The sequence below is a fragment of the Oncorhynchus masou genome, chromosome 13 (genome assembly GCF_036934945.1).
Source record: "Oncorhynchus masou masou isolate Uvic2021 chromosome 13, UVic_Omas_1.1, whole genome shotgun sequence".
Taxonomy (NCBI): domain Eukaryota; kingdom Metazoa; phylum Chordata; class Actinopteri; order Salmoniformes; family Salmonidae; genus Oncorhynchus; species Oncorhynchus masou.
In genome coordinates this window covers 46,839,904-46,866,774 of record NC_088224.1, presented here as the reverse complement: position 1 = coordinate 46,866,774, position 26,871 = coordinate 46,839,904, and the positions used below count along the sequence as shown (strand labels likewise).

Below are 26,871 nucleotides of genomic sequence, written 5' to 3'. Positions count from 1 at the left end.
ATGATGACTCCTTGTTGTCCCCAGTCCACCTGGCCGTGCTGCTGCTTCAATTCCGACTGTTCTGCCTTATTATTATTGGACCATGCTGGTCATTTATGAACATTTGAACATCTTGGCCATGTTCTGTTATAATCTCCACCCGGCACAGCCAGAAGAGGACTGGCCACCCCACATAGCCTGGTTCCTCTCTAGGTTTCTTCCTAGGTTTTGGCCTTTCTAGGGAGTTTTTCTTAGCCACCATGCTTCTACACCTGCATTGCTTGCTGTTTGGGGTTTTATGCTGGGTTTCTGTACAGCACTTTGAGATATCAGCTGATGTACGAAGGGCTATATAAATAAATTTGATTTGATTTGATTTCATAAGACAGACTATGTCAATAGAACCTAAATGTAACATAGATGATAGATAAATAGGTAAGTTACATTTTGGGCAACAGAAGTAAATAAAAATAAACTATACTGAACAAAAATATAAACGCAACATGCAACAATTTCAAAGATTTTACTGAGTTACAGTTCATATAAGGAAATCAGTCAATTTAAATAAATAAATTATGCCCTAATCTATGGATTTCAAATGACTAGGAATACAGATATGCATCTGTTGGTCACAGATACCTCAAATTGCCATCGATAAAATGCAGTTGTGTCCGTTGTCCATTTGTTATGCCTGCACATACAGTGCCATAACCCCACCGCCACCATGGGGCACTCTGTTCACAACGTTGACATCAGAAAACCGCTCACCCATATGACGCCATACACATGTTCTGTGGTTGTGAGGCCGGTTGGACGTACTGGCAAATTCTCTAAAACGACATTGGAGGCAGTTTATGGTAGAGAAATTAACAATAAATTCTCTGGCAACAGCTTTGGTGGACATTCCTGCTGTCAGTATGCCAATACACACTCAAAACTTGAGACATCTGTGGCATTGTGTTGTGTTATAAAACGGCACATTTTAGAGTGTCCTTTTATTGTCCACAGCACAAGGTGAACCTGTGTAATGCTCATGCAGTTTAATCAGCATCTTGATATGCAACACCTGTCAGGGTGGATGGATAATTTTGGCAAAGAAGAAATACTCACTAACAAGGATATACCTACATTTGTGCACAACATTTTTGATAAATAATATTTTTGTTTTGTATTTCAGCTCATGAAACATGGGACCAACACTTTACATGTTGCTTTTATATTTATGTTGAGCATTGGTAAAGCCTAATTTAAGGGGTTACAAAAGGTAAAATATTAAACAGCATTATCGCAAATGTCCTCACTAACCTAATGCAGAAAACTACTAGCCAGTGAAGCGAATGCAAACTATCTCTGGCATCATGAGATGAAGTAACATCCCATGTACAGTGCCTTCAGAAAGTATTCACACTACTTGAATTTTTCCACATTTTGTTGTGTTTACAGACTATATTTAAAATGGATTCAATTGCAATTTTGTGTCACTGGCCTACACACAATACCCCATAATGTCAATGTTGAATTACATTTTATGATTTTTTTTCTCCAAATTCATTAAAAAAGAAAAGCTGAAATGTCTTGTGTCAATAAGTATTCAACCCCTTTGTTATGGCAAGCCTAAATAAGTTCAGTAGTAACAATTTGCTTAACAAGTCACATAATAAGTTGTATGGGCTCACTCTGTGTGTTTAACATGATTTTTGAATGACTACCACATCTCTGTACCCCACACATACAATTATATGTAAGGTCCCTGAGTCAAGCAATGAATTTCAAACACAGATTCCACCAGAAAGACCATTGAGGTTTTCCAATGTCTTGCAAAGAAGGACACCTATTGGTAGATGGGTAAAAATTAAAAGGCAGACAGAAGTTATTAATTACACTTTAGATGGTGTATCAATACACAGAGTCACTGCAAAGATACAGGCATCCTTCCTAACTCAATTGCTGGAGAAGAAGGAAACCGCTCAGGGATTTCACCATGAGGCCAATGGGAACTTTAAAACAGTTAGAGTTTAATGGCTATGATTGGGCTGAAAACTGGGGATGGATCAAAAACATTGTAGTTACTCCACAATACTGACCTAAATGACAGAGTGAAAAGAATATATATTCCAAAACATGCATCCCGTTGCAATAAGGCAATAAAGTAAAACTCCAAAAAAACGTGGGAAAGAAATTAACTTCATGTCCTGAATACAAAGTGTTATGTTTGGGGCAAATCTAACACAACACATCACTGAGTATCACTCTTCATATTTTCAAGCATGGTGGTGGCTGAATCATGCTATGGGTATGCTTGTCATCGGCAAGGACTAGGGAGTTTTTTAGGAAAAACATTTACGAAATAGACCTAAGCACATGCAAAATCCTAGAGGAACACCTGGTTCAGTCTGCTTTTCAAGAGACACTGGGAGATAAATTCACCTTTCACAAGGACAATTACCTAAAACACAAGGCCAAATATACACTGGAATTTGCTTACCAAGATGACATTGAATGTTCTTGAGTGGCCTAGTTACAGTTTTGACTTAAATCGGCTTGAAAATCTATGGCAACAACCAGCTTGACAGAGCTTGAAGAGGGGGAGAAGGACCTTGGTCAGGGAGGTAACCAAGAACCCAATGATCATTCTGACAGAGCTCCAGAGTTCCTCTGTGAAGATGGGAGAACCTTCCAGAAGGACAACCATCTCTGCAGCACACCACCAATCAGGCCTTTATGGTAGAGTGGCCAGACAGACGTCACTCCTCAGTAAATGGCACATGACAGGCCGCTTGGAGTTTGCCAAAAGGCACCTAAGACTCTCAGACAATGAGAAACAAGATTCTCTGGTCTGATGAAACCAAGATTGAACTCTTTGGCCTGAATGCCAAGCATCACATCTGGAGGAAATCTGGCACCATCCCTACAGTGAAGCATGGTGGTGACAGCATCATGCTGTGGGGATGTTTTTCAGCGGCAGGGACTGAGAGTCTAGTCAGGATCGAGGGGAAGATGAATGGAGCAAAGTACAGAGAGATCCTGCTCCAGAACGCTAAGGACTTCAGACTGGGGCAAAGCTTCACCTTCCAACAGGACAACAACCCTAAGCACACAGCCAAGACAATGCAGGAGTGGCTTTGGGAAAAGTCTCTGAATTTCGTTGAGTGGCCCAGCCAGAGCCCGGACTTGAATCCGATTGAAGATATTTCGAGAGACCTGAAAATAGCTGTGCAGAGATGGTCCCCATCCAACCTGACAGAGCTTGAGAGGATCTGCAGAGAAGAATGGTAGAAATTCTCCAAATTCTAGTGTGCCAAGCTTGTAGCGTCATACCCAAGAAGACTTGAGGCTGTAATCGCTGCCAAAGGTGCTTCAACAAATTTCTGAGTATAGGGACTGAATACCCTGTTTTTTCTTTGTCATTATGCGGTATTGTGTGTAGATTGATGAGGAAAAAACCTATTTAATCAATTTTAGAATAAGGCTGTAACGTAACAAAATGTGGAAAAATTCAAGAGGTCTAAATACTTTCCAAATGCACTGTATGTGGGGGACTGGGTGTGAAGAGGGGGGTACTATTCATTTTTATTTAATATTTTGTTTTGATGTACATTACTGTTATTTTATCTGTTAAAAAGGGAAGCTCATTGATATGTTTATACACTTGTTTCCTTTGTAATATGCTTCTTAATAAACATATTTGAAGCATAACTTTCTATAAGTAGGTTCCCAAACTAAAAACAAGAGCAACATGTCCATTGACTGTCAGATTTTTATCAGTTGAATGCCCTCCATTTGTCACATAGGTTTCCACTGTGCTGCCTGTGTCAGCTCTCCTCTATGAGCCCATAAGTGTCAGTCAGTCTGCGGAGAACCTCATGAAGGGTTCTCGCCCCTGTACCCGGTCCAGACGGTCCACAGCCACGCTCTCAAAGGCCCTCCTCATCAGCGGGTGCTCCTCCAGGACCTCGTTGAAGCTGTCCACACTCAGGGAGTAGAGGCGGCAGTACGTATCAGCCCTCACGCTTGCCGTCCGACGTCCACGTGTCAGCAGGCAGATCTCTAAGGGAGGAGAGGAGATATAATTCAGTTTATCCCCATGCACTCAACATACATGTGATGTTTAAAAGGTAAATAATATTTCCCAATGAAGTTGTCTGTATAAAACAGTTACATTGATTGTTTCGCAGTGTTAGGATGCTAGGGTATTAAACCGAATTGAGTAAAGAGTAGGGAAGAAGAGTAGCGATATAGAGGAAGGCAAGGATAGAAGAAAGAGAAAGGGGAGAGTAGAAACATGACTTGAGGACAAAGGAAGAGAGTTGAGAGAAGAGTAAATCAAAGGGGTGAATGAGAATATAGGGTGTAACACATTGGTGGAGAGCGCTTTGAAACCAAACTCGCAAACAGCTCACCCCCAAAGTAGGCTCCATCGCTAAGCTGTATCTCTTTTTTTCCGCGGGGGAGCACGGTAACACAGCCGTGTTGGACAAAGTACATCTTCCGCCCCAGTGTTCCCTCCCGTATGATGAAGTCATTAGGCTGAAAGACCTCAAAGCGCAGCTTGGTCAAAATCACCGTTACAAAATGAGGATCTGTATTGGCAAACAGTGGCATGTTGGCTACCAATCCACGGCAGTTGAAGCTTACAATTTCCTAATGGAGAAAAGAAGAGAAGAGAGGAATCATTAAGAACAGAATGTCTGTACAGTACAAGAGTACTGTAGATAGTCTGTGACAGTGAAACAGAGATAGACCACATCTTGGGCAAATATAAATAGTTTTCTTTGTCTTTCTACACTACCGGTCAAAAACACCTACTCATTCAAGGGTTTTTCTTTATTTTTTATATTTTCTACATTTTAGAATAATAGTGAAGACATCAAACTATGAAATAACACATATGGAATAATGTAGTGTCCAAAAAAGTGTTAAACAAATCGAAATATATTTTATATTTCAAATAGCCACCCTTTGCCTTGATGACAGCTTTGCACACTCTTTGCATTCTCTCAACCACATTCATAAGGTAGTCCCTGGAATGCATTTCAATTAACAGGTATGCCTTCTTTAAAAGTTCATTTGAAAAGAACAGCTCAAATAAGCAAAGAGAAACGACAGTCCATCATTACTTTTAGTCATCTGTCAATACGGAAAATGTCAAGAACTTGAAAGTTTCTTCAAGTGCTGTCGGAAAAACCATCAAGCGCTATGATGAAACTTGCTCTCATGAGGACCGCCACAGGAATGGAAGACCCAGAGTTACCTTTGCTGCAGAGGATAAGTTCATTAGAGTTATCAACATCAGGAATTGCAGCCCAAGTAACAAACACATCTCAACATCTACTGTTCAGAGGAGACTGAGTGAATCAGGCCTTCATGGTCGAATTGTTGCAGAGAAACCACCACTAAAGGACACCAATAAGAAGAAGAGGCTTGCTTGGGCCAAGAAACACGAGCAATGGACATTAGACCGGTGGAAATCTGTCCTTTGGTCTGGAGTCCAAATGGGAGATTTTTGGTTCCAACCGCCATATCTTTAAGAGATGCGGTGTGGGTGAACGGATGATCTCGGCATGTGTAATTCCCACTGTAAAAGCATGGAGGAGGAGGTGCTACGGTGTGGGGGTGCTTTGCAGGTGACACTGTCTGTGATTTATTTGGAATTCAAGGCACACTTAACCAGCATGGCTACCACAGCATTCTGTAGCGATATGCCATCCCATCTGGTTGAGGATTAGTGGGACTATCATTTGTTATTCAACAGGACAATGACCCAACACACCTCCAGGCTGTGTAAGGTCTATTTGACCAAGAAGGAGAGTGATGGAGTGCTGCATCAGATGACCTAACCTCCACAATCCCCCGACCTCAAACAAATTGACATGGTTTGGGATGAGTTGGACCGCAGAGTGAAGGAAAAGCAGCTAACAAGTGCTCAGCATATGTGGGAACTCCTTCAAGACTGTTGTAAAAGCATTCCAGGTGAATCTGGTTGAGAGAATGCCCAGAGTGTGCAAAGCTGTCATCAAGGCAAAGGGTGGCAATTTTGAAGAATCTAAAATCTAAAATATATTTTGATTTGTTTAACACTTTTTTGGTTATTACATGATTCCATATGTGTTATTTAATAGTTTTGATGTCTTCACTATTTTTCTACAATGTTGAAAATAGTACAAATAAAGAAAAACCCTTGAATGAGTAAGTGTTTTAAAACTTTTGTCCGTTAGTGTATGTTTGCTCCAACTGTTTTGAAATGGGAAATGGCAAGTATGTAAGGGTATAGACAGAGAGAGAGTGAAAGAGAGAGAGAGACAGAGACAGAGAGATTGAGGTGTAATGGAAGAGACCTCCTTGAGCGGGTCGCTGAGTTCTCCCAGAATACTGTCTTCGTCAAACATCTTGCCCTGGAAGCGAATCTCATAGTACTCATGGATCCTCTGCCTCACGTCCGCCGGCAGCTTATGGAACGACATGTACTGCTCCACCTGCTTATACTGAAAACATGGGTTCCAGACAGAGAACATTGTGAGTGGGTGTGTTTAATTTGTTTATCCAGCAAGTCCTGTTGAGGTCAGAAGAACTCTTTTACAAGGGAGACCTGGCTAAGAGGCCGTCATTGTAAATAAGAATGTGTTCTTAACTGACTTGCCTAGTTAAATAAAGGTTAATTAAAAAAAAAAATTAAAAAGAGGGCAGCAATCTGTACATACTTGATGTAAAATGTAGATTTATGCGAACAACAAGAAAGAACAACAATGTACTAGAGTATATTTTTCTCATCTATTTGTAAAAGTACTCTGCTCATGTGAGTCAAAGAGCTGGGTACCTTATCTTGATACTGTCGTCGGGAGGCGTCTATGGACTGAACCAGGTTGGCGGCATGGCCCAGAAACATGGCATAGCAGGTGGCACCCACAATCATACTCATGATAGTCAGCCATACGTCCGTCATGCCCTCAGGAGCCTGGGCACCATATCCTATACACAACATGTGACTCATTGCCATGAACAGGGCATATGAGTACTGTAAATGCCATGTGGAATTCTGTGAAAGAGAGAAACAAGGGGTGAGGAGGCAAGACTAAAGTAGCAAAGGGGTGTCACATTGAATAGGATGAATTCAAATTGCAGGATAATTTGATTGCTTTCTTACCTGGCTGATTATCTTGCTAACTATAACTTTGGGTGTTTTGAAAGGTGCTTAAAATAAAATATATTATGATTATTTATTGTTATAAACCACAATGGGAATTCGCCACCTTCCAGTCCTCACTCACCACCATGTTGTTCTTGGTAACCCAGCAATCTGGTGGGAAATCCTGCAACATGGGCACCATGAATTGCATGCAGCCGTCCCAATGGCACAGCAGTAGCATCATACCAATCAGGTTTACTATACGCACAACAGCACTGGCCAGGTCATAGGTCATGTGGAATATCTGAGAGGGAGAATTTGTTATAGAGTTATAGAGAGGAATGTCAACACTGGCAAGGACTTACAATGGTTGTCTCCAAAATGGCACCCTACTCCCTTACTGGTGCAATACTTTTGACCAGGTCCCATAGGGCTCTGGTCAAAAGTAGTGCATTTTAAAGGTGACAGGGTGCCATTTGGGACACAGAATAATTGGTATACACACTCACATTGTAAAATCACTCAGTCAAAGATTCACTCATACTCATACTGTCTAGAAATTGATCCAATAGCCATACCTCTCTATTAGCATGAATACAGTGAGCTCCAAAAGTATTGGGACAGTGACATTTTTTTGTGTATTTTATACAATACCCTTTCTCCCCTAAAATGGGGGGACTATGTACAACAAGTGCTGCTATTTCATCTGATATGAATGAAAATACCCTTAAGTTAAATAATTTAAACTGCAGGTGCTGGAGTACAGAGTATAATGAACAAATATGTGTCACTGTCCCAATACTTTTAGAGCTCATGCTAATAGAGAGGTATGGCTATTGGATCAATTTCTAGACAGTATGAGTATGAGTGAATCTTTGACTGAGTGATTTTACAATGTGAGTGTGTAAGTACACAGCGTTTAAGTATATAGCCTTATCCTACATGAAATATGCTCACAGTCCACAATAAAACTCTATCCTTCCCCCTCTCCCTCACCTCCTCCCACTGATGGATGTAGCGGATGAAGCGGGACAGTCTCAAGAGGCGCAGCAGGCTGAGGATCTTGGTGAAGCGGACGATACGGAGAGCACGGGCCGTGCGGTACACATCCGAAGCCTCCATCTGGGCCTCCAGGTCCACTATCAGGAAGATGTAGTCCATTGGGATGGAGGAGATGAAGTCCACCACGAACCAAGTCTTCAGGTAACGCATACGGATCACCTATGATTAAATTATTGATTGACTGATTGATTTGACCTTCATTAAATCACTGACTCAAATTGTATTTGTTAAGCACATTTCATACAATAAAATGCATCGATGCAAAGGGTTTCACCTAGCTACAAAATGAATAATAACAAATAAAACATATATAATAATAATAATAATTTCTAGACAAGGTATAAATAGATATTGGTAGTAAAATAACAGTGGACTTGAGAGGCTAAAGCAGCAAAGCCTGTCACTAACAATAACACTCCCGGCCAGGCACATATACTCCCTACCGGAGACTGGGGTTCAGATGCACCATTGAGAGCATCTTGACTGGCTGCATCACCGCTTGGTATGGCAACTGCTCGGCATCTGACTGTAAGGAGCTAAAGAGGGTAGTGCATACGGCCCAGTACATCACTGGGGCCGAACTCCTTACCATCCAGGACCTATATACCAGGCAGTGTCAGAGGAAGGCCCTAAAAATTGTCAAAGACTCCAGCCACCCAAGTCATAGACTGTTCTCTCTGCTACCGCACAGCAAGCGGTACCGGAGTGCCAAGTCTGGGACCAAAAGGCACCTGAACAGCTTCTATCCTCAAGCCTTAAGACGAATGAACAGTTAGTAACATGGCTACCTGGACAATTTACATGATATATCCTGATTGCCTAGCCACTTTTATCCTTAACCACATGTACATGCTGTATTATCTCAACTACTTTTTACCCCTGCACATTGACTCGGCACTGGTACTCCTTGTATATAGCCTCTTTATTGTTTTAATTGTGTTACTATTTCATTTTTTGTTAAGCAATTAATTGTCTTTTTAACTCTGCATTGTTGGGAATGGGCTCATAAGTAAGCATTTCAAAGTAAAATCTACACCTGTTGTATTCTCAACATGTGACCAATAAAATTTGATTGAAATAACTGTGTCCACCCTTCTTACTGTTCTCCCATTTGCCAATATCCCCCTTTGTTTCCAGCTGTTTTGAAAATGAGTGAAATGTAACCTTGGGGTCCAGGATGATCTGGTCGTCTCCCTCTAGGACGCCCGTGCGGAAGTTGAGGACCAGGTCGACCAGGAAGCAGGTGTCAGAGATGACGTTGAACGAGATCCAGGGCAAAGTTTTCTGGTCTTCAAAGAAGGTTATGCCCCAGGGGAGAATGACCAGGTTGCACATCATCAGGAGTAGCATCACAATGTCCCAATAGAACCTGGATAGGACGGGGGGGTTGAGGTCAGGGAGTTGGGAAGAGCACAAATAGATCTGGGAACAGGCTGAGAGAGAAGTCCATTGTTACATCTTGTATTTCCACATCAAATTAAAGTATTGTGTTTCCACAGTATGTAAAGTTACTGTCAAACTTCAGGATCCAGAATAGTGAAATTGACTATGGCTCTTTCTATAAACGTAGGTACCAGAGAGGCTTAACAACACCGAGCAACTTGTTATAGCTGTGTCAAAAAACATTACTGTTCTGTCAATGCATTTATGGCAATATAAATTGTTGTTATATCATATATTAAGCATTAATCACTGAAATCACACATCTAACTTGAACCCTGTAAGAATCCTGGATATAGTTGTTGGAAAGTTATTTTGCATAGAGGTCTCAAAAATGCAGTGTAACTACATAACATTTCATAACTCTATGTTGTTGTCACGCCTTGGTCTTAGTATTTTGTGTTTTAGTTTATTAGTTAGTCAGACCAGGGTGTGACATGGGTTTATTATGTATTGTAGTTTCGTATTGGGGTTTGTTGTAGTTGGGATTGTAGCTGATTAGGGGTGTGTGTGTTTAATAGGTTTGGCTGCCTGAGGCGGTTCTCAATCAGAGTCAGGTGATTCTCGTTGTCTCTGATTGGGAACCGTATTTAGGTAGCCTGGGTTTCGCTTTACATTTCGTGGGTGATTGTTCCTGTCTCTGTGTTAGTTTTCACCAGTCAGGCTGTAATAGGTTTCACGTTCCGTTTGTTGTTTTGTATTTATTAGTTGTTCATGTATAGTTTGTTTGTTTGTCTTCACTAATAAACATGAGTAACTTACACGCTGCATTTCGGTCCGACTCTCTTTCAACAAACGAAGAACGCCGTTACAGAATCACCCACCACACTCGGACCGAGCAGCGTGTCAACAGGCAGGTGCAGCCCAAAGAGGAGCCGCGTATTATTAAGGATTTCTGGACATGAGAGGAAATCCTTGACGGAAGAGGACCCTGGGCTAAACCAGAGGAGTGTAGCCGCCCAAAGGTGCAGCAGGCGAAGAGGAAACAGGAGCTGGAAGGAAAAGGACCCCGGGCTCAGCCTGGTGAATATCGCCGCCCTAAGGAGGAATTAGAAGCGGCTGAAGCGGAGAGGCGCTGGTATGAGGAGGCAGCACGGCGACGTGGATGGCAACAGGTGGAGGCACTAAGGAGAGCAGAGGCAGCCGGAGATAGGAGCCGACGATACGAGGGAACATGGTTGGCAAGGAAGCCCGAAAGGCAGCCCCAAAAATTTCTTGGGGGGGGGGCTATCAGGGAGTATGGCTGCGTCAGGTAGGAGACCTGCGCAAACTCCCTGTGCTTACCGGGGGCTAGAGAGCCCGGGCAGGCACCGTGTTATGCAGTGGTGCGCACGGTGTCCCCAGTGCGGGTGCATAGCCCGGTGCGGTATATTTCAGCTCCGCGTATCGGCCGGGCTAGATTGAGCGTCGAGCCAAATGCCATGAAGCCGGCTCTACGCATCCGGTCTCCAGTGCGTCTCCTTGGGCCGGCTTACATGGCACCAGCCTTGCGCTCTGTGTCTCCGGTTCGCCTACATAGCCCAGTGCGGGCTATTTCTCCTTACAGCACTGGCAGGGCAACCGAGAGTATTCAACCAGGTAAGGTTGGGCAGGCTCGGTGCTCAAGAGCTCCAGTGCGCCTGCACGGTCCGGTTTATCCAGTACCACCTCCACACCCCAGCCCTCCAGTAGCAGCTCCCCGCACTAGGCTTCCTGTGCGTGTCCTCGGCCAAATACCACCAGTGCCAGCACCACGCATTAGGCCTTCAGTGCGTCTCGCCTGTTCAGCGCAGCCAGCGCTTTCTCCCTCTCCTGCGCTGTCGGAGTCTCCCGCCTGTTCAGCGGTTCTAGAGCCTTCCTCCTCTACAGCGCTGCCGGAGCCTCCTGCCTGTATAGAGCAGCCTGAGCTGCCAGTCTACATGGAGCAGCCAGAGCTGTCAGTCTGCATAGAGCAGCCAGAGCTGCCAGTCTGCATGGAGCAGCTAGTCTGCATGGAGCAGCCAGAGCTGCCAGTCTGCATGAAGCAGCCAGAGCTGCCAGTCTGCAAGGAGCTGCCAGTCTGCATGAAACAGCCTGAGCTGCCAGTCTGCAAGGAGTTGCCAGTCTGCATGGAGCTGCCAGTCTGCAAGGAGCTGCCAGTCTGTATAGAGCAGCCAGAGCTGTCAGTCTCCATGAAGCCGCCAGAGCTGTCAATCTGCATGGAGCAGCCAGAGCCGCCAGTCAGCATGGAGCAGCCAGAGCCGTCAGTCAGCATGAAGCAGCCAGATCTGCCAGTCAGCCAGACTCTTCCAGATCTGCCAGTCAGCCAGACTCTTCCAGATCTGCCAGTCAGCCAGACTCTTCCAGATCTGCCAGTCAGCCAGACTCTTCCAGATCTGCCAGTCAGCCAGACTCTTCCAGATCTGCCAGTCAACCAGACTCTTCCAGATCTGCCAGTCAGCCAGACTCTTCCAGATCTGCCAGTCAACCAGACTCTTCCAGATCTGCCAGTCAGTCAGCCAGGATCTGCCAGATCTGCTAGTCAGCCAGGATCCGCCAGTCGGCCAGGATCTGCCAGTTAGCCAGGATCCGCCAGTCGGCCAGGATCCGCCAGTCAGCCAGGATCCGCCAGTCAGCCAGGATCTGCCAGATCTGCTAGTCAGCCAGGATCCGCCAGTCGGCCAGGATCCGCCAGTCAGCCAGGATCCGCCAGTCAGCCAGGATCCGCCAGTCAGCCAGGATCCGCCAGTCAGCCAGGATCTGCCGGATTCAACTGCCTGGCTGGGCTTCATCTTAGTACTGGGCTTCTTCTCAGTACTGGGCTGCCTCTCAGTGCTGGGCTGTCCCTCAGTCCCGAGCTGCCCCTCAGTCCCGAGCTGCCCCTCAGTCCCGAGCTGCCCCTCAGTCCCGAGCTGCCCCTCAGTCCCGAGCTGCCTCAGTCCCGAGCCCTCAGTCACGAGCTGCTCCTCTGTTATGTAGGGTTCTGGGTGAGGACTATGCGGCCATGGTCGGCGGTTAGGGTGGATTATCCATGGACGCGAAGGGGAGGAACAATGACATTTATGAAGTGGGGTCCACGTCCGGAGCCGGAACCGCCACCATGGACAGACGCCCACCCGGACTCTCCCTATGGTTTTTGAGGTGCGTTCGGGAGTCCGCACCATAGGGGGGGGGTTCTGTCACGCCTTGGTCTTAGTATTTTGTGTTTTAGTTTATTAGTTAGTCAGACCAGGGTGTGACATGGGTTTATTATGTATTGTAGTTTCGTATTGGGGTTTGTTGTAGTTGGGATTGTAGCTGATTAGGGGTGTGTGTGTTTAATAGGTTTGGCTGCCTGAGGCGGTTCTCAATCAGAGTCAGGTGATTCTCGTTGTCTCTGATTGGGAACCTTATTTAGGTAGCCTGGGTTTCGCTTTACATTTCGTGGGTGATTGTTCCTGTCTCTGTGTTAGTTTTCACCAGTCAGGCTGTAATAGGTTTCACGTTCCGTTTGTTGTTTTGTATTTATTAGTTGTTCATGTATAGTTCGTTTGTTTGTCTTCACTAATAAACATGAGTAACTTACACGCTGCATTTCGGTCCGACTCTCTTTCAACAAACGAAGAACGCCGTTACAGTTGTTTTGTTTTTTTGTTATTTTTTTACTTAACCTCTTGAACCTCTGGGGGCAGTATTTCATTTTTGGATGAAAAACGTTCCCGTTTTAAACAAGATATTTTGTCACAAAAAGATGTTCGACTATGCATATGATTGACAGCTTTGGAAAGAAAACACTCTGACGTTGTCACGCCTTGGTCTTAGTATTTTGTGTTTTAGTTAATTAGTTGGTCAGGCCAGGGTGTGACATGGGTTTATGTTATTGTGTTGTCGTATTGTTTTTTTTTGTAGGCATTGGGATTGTGGTTGATTAGGGGTGTGTTTAGTTTAGGTTTGGCTGCCTGAGGCGGTTCTCAATCAGAGTCAGGTGATTCTTGTTGTCTCTGATGGGGAACCGTATTTAGGTAGCCTGGGTTTCACTGTGTATTTCGTGGGTGATTGTTCCTGTCTCTGTGTAGTTTCACCAGATAGGCTGTAATTAGGTTTCACGTTCCGTTTTGTTGTTTTGTATTTATTAGTTATTTCATGTATAGTTCCGTTTTTTCTTCATTAAAAAACATGAGTAACCAACACGCTGCATTTCGGTTCGACTCTCATTCAACAAACGAAGAACGCCGTTACAGACGTTTCCAAAACTGCAAAGGTATTGTCTGTGAGTGCCACAGAACTAATGATACAGGCGAAACCAAGATGAAATTTCATACAGGAAGTGAGCCAGATTTTGGAGGCGCTGTGTTCCAATGTCTCCTTATTATATGGCTGTGAATGCGCAAGGAATGGGCCTACACTTTCTGTTGTTTCCCCAAGGTGTTTGCAGCATTGTGACGTATTTGTAGGCATATCATTGGAAAATTGACCATAAGAGACTACATTTACCAGGTGTCCGCTCGGTATCCTCCGTCGAAACTATTGCGTAATCTCCAGGTGCGTGCATTTTTTCCATTTTGAGGAGAAACCAAACTGCAACGAGTGATTTATCATCGAATAGATATGTGAAAAACACCTTGAGGATTGATTCTAAACGACGTTTGCCATGTTTCTGTCGATATTATGGAGTTAATTTGGAAAAAAGTTAGCGTCGGGGTTTTTTCTTAGCCAAACGTGATGAACAAAACGGAGCGATTTCTCCTACACAAATAATCTTTTTGGAAAAACTGAACATTTGCTATCTAACTGAGAGTCTCCTCATTGAAAACATCTGAAGTTCTTCAAAGGTAAATGATTTTATTTGAATGCTTTTCTTGTTTTTGTGTTTTTGCCTGCTGAATGCTAGGCTTAATGCTATGCTAGCTATCAATACTCTTACACAAATGCTTGTGTAGCTATGGTTGAAAAGCATTTTTTGAAAATCTGAGATGACAGTGTTGTTAACAAAAGGCTAAGCTTGTGAGCCAATATATTTATTTCATTTCATTTGCGATTTTCATGAATAGTTAACGTTGCGTTATGGTAATGAGCTTGAGGCTATAATTACGCTCCCGGATACGGGATTGCTCGTCGCAACAGGTTAACCTTTAACCTTAACTAGGCAAGTCAGTTAGGAACAAATTCTTATTTACAATGACGGCCGGTTATGGGGTAAAAGAGTTTTCATTGGCACACAACTCCCCCCAAAATCAGTTGGACAGGCATTTATTTGATTTCCATTGACGGTCCCATTTTTTCACGGGACCTCCTATGTGCGCACTTGCACGCATTTTTTTAAATGGGTGTAATAGTAAAGACCATAGGCAACTCGTGAGTTTCAGGTTTGGGGAAGTTTACAATTTATCCTACCATTTCTACCGCTCTGCGTGCCAGTTATGAATATTTATATATGCACATTTTCGTGGAACAGTTTAATTTCCATAATAATCTTTTTGTTTCTCAATCATTGTCACGTGTTTACTCATACAAATCTGAAGTAAAATGATAAAAAATTAAAATTCCAACTATGGCTATAGCCTAGCCTCTGCCACATGGACAAATTGATACACTGTCATCTGGCCTCTGCAATATGGACAAATTGATACACTGTGATCTGCTTGTCGATTACCTATCAACTAGACTCCGTAACATCATCCTTTTCAATAGAAAGTGCAGACATAACGGCATAACATTAAGTTCTTGACAGTCAAGTCATAACATTTGAAAAAGCATGACATTTTATTTTTACTTCAGTTGTCATCTTCCTTTTTTTATACAAACAGAGGACAAGTTAACACAGTCTCTTGCTTACAGAGTAAGCCTGTCCGGTGGCTTGCACAGCCGACCCACCCGTGAGTAACTATTGGCTCTGACAGGGGTAGGATTAGAGCCACGAGCTGGAAATCTTGGTGGGGTAGAAGCCTCACCTTCAGTTGGCTCATGTCTCAATTCTGCGCCCCTTACACTTAGGCCTGGACTGTGATCCAGCTCATCTAGGTGAGTGTATGGCGTGTTCTGGTTTGTCTGCTGGCGGCTAAATAAATGAGAGCATATACTGTAACTCAGAGATGGTAATTATAGGCCTATACTCTATCATTCATTGAGTAAAATACATAGGACTAAAGCCGACAAAAAATAAAAACAGTAGAAAATATCCGGATGAAAATATTGGTTCTTTCAATCAAATGAATCTCTTCTCCGTCTGTCTGTCCCTTTCTATCTGTCTTGACTTGCGCTATGGCTTGTGAAGTTCAACATTGTATCAAGAGCTCACGCTGTAGTTAACACCTCTTGAGTAAAGGGGGCAGTATTTTGATTTTTGGATGAAAAACATACCCAAATTAAACTGTCTATTTCTCAGAATCAGAATCTAGAAAATGCATATAATTGTCAGATTAGGATAGAAAACACTCTAAAGTTTCCAAAACTGTCAAAATATTGTCTGTGAATCTAACAAAACTGATATTGCAGGCGAAAACCTGAGGAAAATCAAACCAGGAAGTGGCCTCTATTTTGAAAGCTCCATGTTCCATTGCCTGCCTCCATTTAAAGGGATATCAACCAGATTCCTTTTCCTATGGCTTCCCCATGGTGTGAACAGTCTTTAGACACGGTTTCAGGCTTTTATTTTTTTAAATTAGCGAGAAAGATCACATGGCTGGGTGCCAGCAGCGTTTTGTATGCGCAACAGCTTGGAGCAGCCATTTTCTCTCTCTCCTATTGAAGAAGCTACATTCCCGGTTGATATATTATCGATTATATATTGTAAAAACAACCTGAGGATTGATTATAAAAAAACATTTGAAATGTTTCTACGAACATTACAGATACTATTTGGAATTTGTCTGCGATGTCGTGACCGCTCGAGCCTGTTGATTTCTGAACATAACGCGCCAACCAAATGGAGGTATTTTTTATATTTTTGAGTGCAAACATCTGAAGATCATCAAAGGTAAGCGATTTTATTTATTTATTTTCTGACTTTCGTGATCAATCTTATTGGCTGCTAGCTGTTTGTAATATTTTTCATACTTAGAGAGATGTGCTTACATAAACGCTTGGTATACTTTCGCCGAAAAGCTTTATTGAAATCTGACACGCCAGGTGGATTAACAACAAGCTAAACTGTGTTTTGCTACATTGCACTTGTGATTTCATGAAAATTAAATATTTTTAGTGATTTAATTTGAATTTGGCGCTCTGCAATTCAACGGTGGTTGACGAAACTTGCAACATTGTATCAACTAGCCTATTCCGCCGTGACCTCAAACTTTCCTGCGCCGGTGAACTCCGGACAGAAAGCTGTTTTTTAATGACGTTTCCACTGGATATATGGGTATATTGCTCTTTCACATCGAGGCTTGGTGATTATTGAGGCAGGGAGTGATTTTTCAAATACTGAGGAACTATCATTCCCAATGGATGTTAAAAAAATCCGACTTTGTTGACTTGTTTGAGGCAAAGAAAAAATGAGTGGTGAGCTAAAACAATCAGGAATAATACATTGCCAAATGGGCACTTTCCTACATACAGTACTGTATACAGTACTTCTGGAGACGCACCATCTTCGCCACAGTTCCATCCTCTTCTCGAGGCAACCTTTTTTATTATACTCAATACACATTATCTTCACACATATTTTAGACGCATTTCACTGACAGGTGCTACTCAATCAGCTAGACCTATTGTCACGTTGTAACGGTTTTGACTTGAGGTTATTATTTATAGGGGTTCCAGGTAGGTTTTGCCTACCAGAGAAAACATTGGTTTCTCCTTTTGGTTTGGGAGGGAATGAGTCCCATCTGTTCCGTCAAGTCTACACCAATACAAAGGACTTATGCAAAAGTCAGGATGGAAATAAACTTTTCATAAACCCTTAAAACATTGGAAAGAACTTCAAAAACAACTATATTCTTTTGTGTGGATTGTATTAGCAACATCACTGATTACACACACATATTATTATATCACAATGAGTTCTGGTTCTTCGAGAAATGTCCTGTACCTCGGGCCTAAAAAGAGTCCAGCCCGGTAAAGGAGTTCAGGGAACTCCCGTGACCTTAGTCACGCAATGTTTGTCCGTTCATTCAAGTGTAGCGTAAACCCAGTATTAATCATACAATCCATATAACAATTATTTTACCACAGAACTTTAAAGCGTATCAACTCTTAGTAAGTCCTCAACTACAACTAACTACATAAATCATCACCGTATACATGACATCAAAACAAATGAAATACCGTATACAAAAAGGTGGTAGTCAGTCGGTCAGTCAGACAATCCAATCCGCCAATAGATCTCCAGCGGAGAAAGGCCACGAAGAACAGAGAGGTGTAGTCCACGGAAGCAAGGAGTGGATCCGATCCTGGGTAAACTCAATTAGGCTACAAAACACACGTTTAACGGCAACAACGGCAGCTGATGCTGGCTATTTAATTGGGAATTAAAGGGAAAGCACCCTATTGGAAGGAGCTGCACTGAGACGGTTCAGAAAAATTCAGGGCCGTCACAACGTGCACTACCCACATTTCGGGCTTCCCAAACACACTTGTGATTTGAAACAATCCACCACAAAAAAAATGTAAGAAGCGAAGGCCCGTCTGAAGTTTGCTAGAGAGCATTTGGATGATCCAGAAGAAGATTGGGAGAATGTCATATGGTCAGATGAAACCAAAATAGAATTTTTGGTAAAAACTCAACTCGTCGTGTTTGGAGGACAAAGAATGCTGAGTTGCATCCAAAGAACACCATACCTACTGTGAAGCATGGGGGTGGAAACATCATGCTTTGGGACTGTTTTTCTGCAAAGGGACCAGGACGAATGAATGGGGCCATGTATCGTGAGATTTTGAGTGAAAACTTCCTTCCATCTGCAAGGGCATTGAAGATGAAACTTGGCTGGGTCTTTCAGCATGACAATGATCCCAAACACACCGCCCGGGCAATGAAGGAGTGGCTTCGTAAGAAGCATTTCAAGGTCCTGGAGTGGCCTAGCCAGTCTCCAGATCTCAACCCCATAGAAAATCTTTGGAGGGAGTTGAAAGTCCGTGTTGCCCAGCAACAGCCCCAAAACATCACTGCTCTAGAGGGGATCTGCATGGAGGAATGGGCCAAAATACCAGCAACAGTGTGTGAAAAGATTGTGAAGACTTACAGAAAACGTTTGACCTCTGTCATTGCCAACAAAGGGTATATAACAAAGTATTGAGATAAACTTTTGTTATTGACCAAATACTTATTTTCCACCATAATTTGCAAATAAATTAATTAAAAATCCTACAATGTGATTTTCTGGATTTTTTTTCTTCTCATTTGGTCTTTCAAAGTTAAAGTGTACCTATGTTGAAACAGAGGGTCTGCTACAGTACAATATAAATTGGTTTAATAATGCACTAGTTAGTACACTAAAGCTCGGAACACTCCAAGACTTCTACAGTACATACAGAGATGACTGCATGTCGTCACATAAGCTCTCATTGTCTCATGTCTAGGTTTGCAATGTGTACTTGGTTTGGGTGTAATTGTTGTCCAATGTGGTCTCAGTCACTCAGTGGATCTCTTTGCCACTGAATGCCTGCGTCCAATGGCACCCTATAGTGCACTACTTCTGACAAGGGCCCTTTGAGCTACGGTCAAAAGAAGTGCACTATAAAAGGTAATAGAGTGCCAGAATAGAGTGCCACTTGGGATGTAAGCAGTGGTGAAAGTAGATTTAATTTCTTCCTGGTACGGGACCTCATATGTGTGCACACACTTGTGTGTGTACAAACATTTTCTATTGGCTTAAAAGCAGTGTTGGGGAAGCTGCTCTGAAAATATAGTTTACCAAGCTACCAATTACATCACACTGGAAGAAGTTGATCTACACCAAAGCAAGTAAAATATAGTTTTCTTAATTGAAGTTACTTTGGAAAAAGTTTTCATGCGGCTGACAGGTAGTAATGATAAATTATAGTGTAATAGCCTAATAGTTTTCTTGACATCTTTGTTTTAATGATTGTAATAGGCTCATGTCTTACCGGTACGTTGCCCTGTACGGACACTATTTTTCATTTTATTTTGCCGTTACTCCATACCGTACCATACCAGACCTTACCGGCTTACTTTCCCACGGCGTCCCTTCCTCTAAGTTTTTTTTACCTGCACTCAAGTAATGGCAGTTTAAAAGTAGCTGTTTGTAGTTGTACTGTAAATCCACAACAAGACAGTATATTCTCACTTGCCCTTATTTGAGCATGTGTGCTCAAATACTGTTTCAGAACAGTATTTCCTTTTTAGATTGCTTAACCAATGTTATCAATCAATTGGATGTGTAGATGTATGTTTTCAAAACCCACCCTCATTAAAGTGAAGGTTGAACATAAGGTTGCAGAGGGCAGACCTACAGTAATCTTCCTCTCATCTGTCTCAGTATTTATGACATAATACAGGGCAAGATTGAAATTATGGGGTTTCTTCTTGTTGGCAATAATCCCTTAGCATGGATTTAACCTCAGTCTGGCATTGACCTATATAGTGTTGAGTATGTGTGGAAAATGTATGACGTGTATATATAGACATTAAAGCCACTGCCACAGCCTTTGACTGGCTTTACTATATGTTCCATGAAAAGTGTTTGGATAAAAATCTTAAAAGCTGAACCCGCTCCAATTGAAAACGATAAGATTCTTCAATTGATTGCAACTTTTGTGGGAGTTTGGATTAGTACATGCATGGGATTTTAACATTTCCTTTAGGGTTAGGTTTACAGACAGGGCGAGACAAAGGTATGCAGGGTTCTGCTCTAATCCAGATGATCTCATTCAATATACTGTATCACTAATCAAATCCCTTTATCTTCTTATCGACAGTGCAGGCTGACCTTGAAAAATAAATCATAGCAGATTTTTACCATCTAACATCTGTCTACTTACTGTACACTTGGGGACAGTTTCCAGTACAGAAGTCAAGCCTACTCCTGGACTAAAAAGCTTTTTCAATGGAGATTCTCCATTGATCTTGCTTTTTCTAGACTAAAAAGCATTTTCTTGCTTTTGACTCCAGGACTAGGTGTAATCTGTGTCCAGAACACTGCCCTTGATGTAACTAGTTTGTGATAGGCCTAAATAATAAAGCATTTTTGAGTTGTTATGAAATGTTTAGAAGTTATGGACAAGAGATAGCATGTTATCATGGATGGTTCTATCTAATCTGAATCAAAATTGCATCATGGATGGTTTCATTTGAACTGGATTATTAATCTGAGTCATTGAAAAATCTGTTTGGCCTCCCCCATTGGTCTTGCCAGTCTAGGCTTCTTTTTATTTTTCCAATCCTCTGTGCTCTCTATGTAGCCCTGTTCCACTCCAACTTCTCTGAGTTACCTGAAGTCACTGTAGGGGTGGATGATCCACACTCCAAAGGATTTGACCCTGGCCTGCTCCGCTGCCACGCCCTTGTGACTACCAAACATGCGCAGGGAGAACTTGTTGACCCCTGGCTGGAGCAGCGCCCCAAACTGCCTCTGAAAGTAGGTGGACTGGTCCACATGGTCATTCTCCTCCGTCTCTGAGGCCTGAGTAGAAGTGATGACTTCTGCTCCTTTGGAGAATGTGGTAGTGGCGGTATTGGTGGTGGTTGTGTCAGGTTCTGCTGACACCCACAGTTGGCCCTTGGGATCTGCTGTGGTGCTGTGATGGTCATTGTATTGGGAGTTGACAATTGAATTAAGTCTCTTACTAACATTGCTCCCTAGATCTTCCTTTTGGGAGGACTGTGAGGATGAGCTCCATGTGGCAACTGCGTGGAAGCTGCCCCTGGTGCTGCCTCGGTGCCTGGACTCCCCATTGCGGGCAGGGCTCTCCCCCACACTGGTCTGTCCATCAATACTTCTTGTAGGACTAGTATCCATCTTTACACCATGTAGGTTACCTTCATCAGCCCCTGAATGACAGAGGATGAGCACAGTCTCTTTTTCTTCCAAAATAAAAAACAGAAACTAGATTTCTATGTATGTTTTTCAGAACTTGCCTCAAGGACGACAGTAAAAAAATCGGCCTATGCCTATTTTGGTAAGCCTATTCTGCCGCCCGTCGAAACGTGCGAATGCACGCTAAAACCCAACATAAATATAGCCTGATGCGTACATTTGACATGATTACTGTTCAAAAGAAAACTTCGAATCAACAATATGCATTTGATTAAATCCTTAAAATTTGGCAACCTTTTCTTGCGCGTAGTGTCCTCCACTTGATAGCCTAAATGTCCACAGATAATTCCTCCATACATAGGTAGGCTAGCTCAAAGAAAAGTTGCAATGTTGCTCAATAAATACTTTCTCTTTAGTTCTATTACAATTAGTATAACAAATACAAATAAATACCCCTTGCTCAGTGCATGCGACGGTTCTTCTAAGTGGGTCTTGCTCCTAAGCACTGCTGGTATGCGCATAAATAGCCTGCACAGATAAGTGTCTCAATGTAATCGGATTGTTGTCATGACGGCGGAGTTCCTGTCACCTCTCTCTACTACGGAATGTCCCGCTCCGACAGAGACTCACGAGTCTCGAAGGCGCACGTGTCGGATTTGCAAAGTTTACCTGTTGCTGCAGGAGCAACAAATGACAGGGGGACAACACCAACATTGCACAAGGAGATGGAGATCTTAGAGGGGTAATCTTCCTTTAAAAAAATTAAGTACCGCCTGAAGTTACTAACAAAGAGTAAGCTAAACTAAACTAACAGTACCTGAAGATTTATTGCAACATCTTGACCCCTATTGCTGATTATTCAAGGTGAATGTAATAAGTTACATTACAAGCAAAAATATTGTAATCAGATTAGATACTTTAGAAAACTACACATATTTTTTTAGGGATTAGATCAGCTTTAATATTGCAGATTGTAGCTTTATTTCCAATCCCCCAGATGTTTTTTGTAAATATATACAGTACCAGTCAAAAGTTGACACCTACTCATTCATTCTTTATTTTTACTATTTTGTAGAATAATGAAATCATCAAAACTATGAAATAACACATAAGAAATCATGTAGTAACCAAAAAAAGGTTAAAAACATCAGAATATATTTTAGATTCTTCAAAGTAGTGACGCTTTGCCCTGATGACAGTTTTGCACACTCAACCAGCTTCATGAGGTAGTCACCTGGAGTGTATTTCAATTAACAGTGCCTTTTTAAAAGTTCAATTGTGGAATTTCTTTCCTTCTTAATATGTTTGAGACAATCAGTTGTGTTGTGACAAGGTTAGTGTGGTATACAGATTGCCCTACTTGGTAAAATATCAAGTCCATATGTGACCGACCACCTTAATTCGGTCTTATGAAGCAACATTGGAAATTGTGTTGTTTTTTTAAACTTTGAATGAAAGCAGAGAAAGAGCTACAAAATGGTAAATTATACACTGCATTTGAGGAATAATGGAAAAGTAATTCGGCTTTGAAAGTTGATAAACTTGTAACCTCAATTTTGAGAAAATGGCCTTTGAATGTTTTGCTACTACTGCTGGAGAGCTCTCCTTTGTCTACACCAATTCAGCATTGTTCACACCCTCTTAAGCCAGCCCCACCCATTTCTTTAAGCTCTTACAGCTACTCCCCTACTTTTTTCAATTTCCGCCCGAAGACATACCCAAATCTAACTGATCAGGCTCAGAACCAAGGATATGCATATTCTTGATTTAATTTGAAAGAAAAGTTTGTGTAAATGTGAATTTAATGTTGGAGAATATAACAATAGATCTGGTTTAGATAATACAATGAAAAAACATTTTATTGTTGTATCATCTTTAAAATGATAAAGACAAAACAAACATTCAGATAGAGGATGGGGACAATTTTGGTGAAAAACATAAGAAGGCAACAGTACTTGTGCAAAGTTTCAGAATGATAACTTCCAAAATGAGTGTGCTACGTGACATTTATCATGAAGTCACCCAGGTGTCCCACACAAGTAGCCCAAATGTACCCAAGTGGCCAAATTGGTGAAGTTATACATTGAATTGAATAACTATATACAAAATGGTATTCTAACACCCCCCCCCCAAAAAAAATGGAGAAAAAACATTAAGAAAAATATATAAATTTACAAAATAACACTTTCAATATTTGGAAGACCCTCAGTCCTCTACACAATATTGTGCTGCTGATGCCAGGTGCCATAGCAGTCTCTTTCTGTTGTAAAGCAGAGGGTCACCAAGCATGTGGTGCAGGTGATGTGGGACTTAATTTTGCAAAGAACACATCGACGCCTCCATGCTGTGCCCTTTTGGCCCTGAGGCACATCCATGCCTGCAGAAATACATTTGGGCAAATGAACACCACTTGTGGCAGGAGCTGGATGAACCAGCTTCAGTGGGGGATGAACACCTTGGCACTCCCATTCGGAGTCAGTGTCACTGTGAAAGAAAATGTTCAGTTAGCATACATACATACATACACACAAACACACATACATATACATACATACATACATACATACATACATACATACATACATACATACATACATACATACATACATACGTACGTACGTACGTACGTACGTACGTACAGGGAACATAAGGTTCAATATATTATTATAGACCTGCTAGATCTACTGTCATTATTATATTACAACAGACCAGCTGTATCTACTGTCTCCATTTCACTTTGGCCATTGTTGTGGGCCTGCCCTCCCCTCAACAGCCTCAAATTTCATGTGGGGGTGGGTTGGAGCGGCAGACACACGCATCACACATTTCATTACATTTTTATATATTGCTACTAAAATTAAAATTAAAATCAAATAATATTTTATTAATTTCAAACAACGGCATTAGCATGAGAAGAACTTACCAGTCCAAAAACAATGTCCTCTCCATTCCAAAAAATATTCCTCCATTTGGGAATTGCTAAATTAATCATCCTCTTAGGCTATAAAAATGGATTTTATCAAACAAAAGACCATTCATTGTGTAACAATGAGCATTGGGATTGCAAACAGAGGAAGATCGTCAAAGGTAAATGTATTTTATTGCAGTTTGTGATTTTGTTACGCCTGTGCTGGTTGAAAGAGTTGTTTTTTTTATGGCGATCTATCCTCAGATAATCGCATCATATTCTTTCGCAGTAAATCCTTTTTTTAAATCTGACAACACAGTTGGATTAGCAAGATTCTAGGATTTCGAAACATGTGAGACACTTGTATTTTCATGAATGTTTAATATGACTATTTATGTAGCGATCACCGTATGTTGTCCAATTTCATCCCGCTAACAGGTTCGGTGCGCAGAGAGGTTAATGCAGGGATACATGGTTAAATAAGTAGCCTCCGACCTTCCCCAATGGTGAGCCACTTCACTAATGTTATATGATGATGAAACTAACCTTCAATATATGAGATTGAAGGACTGTTATGCAGGCTAAGGAATCAAAATATAGAACCTTAGCTTACCATCACGGTGTCAAACAATGGTGTTTGTGGGATTATGGACTTGAAACTTGTGATTTTAACTTCCATAATGAAAAGGTTTGACAATTAGTACACACCGTCTTTTGAAAACAAGTGTTAGCATTCATGCTTACATGACAGCTTCCAGTTGGAAATTATATGCACTCACAACAACTCTCCCGTTCCCTTGTACAGTGATATGAGAGAACTGACTATGCTATAACTGAAGAACAATCTGCTATTGGAGAATCCCACCAAGAATACATATTGCCTCACTGACCATTTCTCAATGATTCGTACAAACAGGAATTAAAATATTTGTAGAATCACATTTTCTGCCAAAACCTCGCCTCCGATTTGGAATGGTCAAATCATTACAATGGTAATCAAGTCGATTTAAATATTTACTATATAATAGAAAGTACTAAACTGGATTTGCTGGATTCATTATCTCTAGATGTAATTTGATATCTAAATTATACTGAATTATAAATTAGTGTTCTGAGAGAAGTATCCTTTCGTATACACATTCTTGTAATAAAAAACACAATTAAATCTCAGTTCATAAACTTGTATATTACATCAAGGAAATAGTGCTGTTGTGACCAGTCAAATACAAGCTTGTTCCTTGATCATGTGAAACATTCCCCATGCCCAGAAAACACTAGTCACCAGTGAAAGTTTACACACCCCTTGCACAGACTTCACGTTTTGCTGCCTTAAAATGAAATCTAAAATGTTTCAGGATCAAAAAGACATGAAAGGAGCAAAGCCCAGGTAAAAAGTTAGAGGAAAACCTGGTTCAGTCTTCTGAAAACCTAACAGTCAGAGGGACAATTTCACACAACACGCAGGTTAAAATATCAAAAACTCTGAACCAATTATATTAATTTGGGGACAGGTCAAAAAGCATTCGCTAGTTAGCTTGCACTTCCTAGCTATTTTGTCCTATTTAGCTAGCTTGCTGCTGCTAGCTAATTTGTCATGGGATATAAACATTGAGTTGTTATTTTGCCTGAAATGCACAAGGTCCTCTACTCCGCCAATTAATCCACACATAAAACAGTCAACTGAATCATTTCTAGTCATCTCTTTCTTCCAGGCTTTTTCTTCTCGTCCCTTTCTGCTCTGCGATTGGCAACTTTCATAAATTAGGTGCATTACCCCCACTGACCTCATTCGTCTTTCAGTCACCCACATGGGTATAACCAATGAGGATATGGCACGTGGGTACCTTTCTATAAACCAATGAGGAGATGGGAGAGGCAGGACTTGCAGTGCGATCTGCATCAGAAATATAACTGATTTCTATTTTAGCCCTTGGCAACACAGATACTCGTTGGCACACACGTGCAATAATTGAATAACAGATTTCTACATTTATTTTCCAACGCGACGCGAGCGGTGTGGTTAGCCTGTACACGATCAAAACATCTTTGCTCATTAGGAAAATGTTCTATAATTTTCTTTCACTTTAAAAATGTGGAGGAGATTGTGGAGATCTCTAGGCAGAAAAACATTCTAATTGAATCCCTTTTAAAATAAAATTTTAAAACAGAAAAATGTGAAGATTGTGCAAGGGGTGTATAGACTTCCACTATGCACTGTATGTCCTGCCATGACATCACAAGGAAGCCATATTTTTGTGTACATAATAAACTATTTTCTATAACCTGTCCCTAATGTAATCCCCATTGCAGAACATGGAATTAATTATCTGGGAGAAGTACAATAGAGATAATACATCAGTTCTTGATGCTTTCATGTCAACATTTTATTGTTTGGTTTTTACAGAATAATTTCTAAATGTAATTGTTCGGTAAGAATAGAATTAAAGTTAAACATTTATTGAAGATTAATCACCTCTGATAGAGAATCA

The 26,871-nt window shown here is 41.7% G+C and overlaps 1 protein-coding gene across 1 annotated transcript; it reads right to left on the bottom strand.

Annotated features, from left to right (window-relative positions):
- Positions 1 to 3,823: 3,823 nt before the first annotated feature.
- Positions 3,824 to 21,456, bottom strand: hcn3 (hyperpolarization activated cyclic nucleotide-gated potassium channel 3). The gene is made up of 8 exons (XM_064982674.1): positions 20,930 to 21,456; positions 9,329 to 9,533; positions 8,099 to 8,323; positions 7,245 to 7,406; positions 6,794 to 7,012; positions 6,315 to 6,461; positions 4,380 to 4,620; positions 3,824 to 4,026 (listed from the first exon to the last, which is right to left on the bottom strand). The coding sequence occupies exons 1-8, from the start codon at positions 21,454 to 21,456 to the stop codon at positions 3,824 to 3,826; spliced, it is 1,929 nt and encodes a 642-aa protein (XP_064838746.1).
- Between the last annotated feature and the right edge of the window lie 5,415 nt (positions 21,457 to 26,871).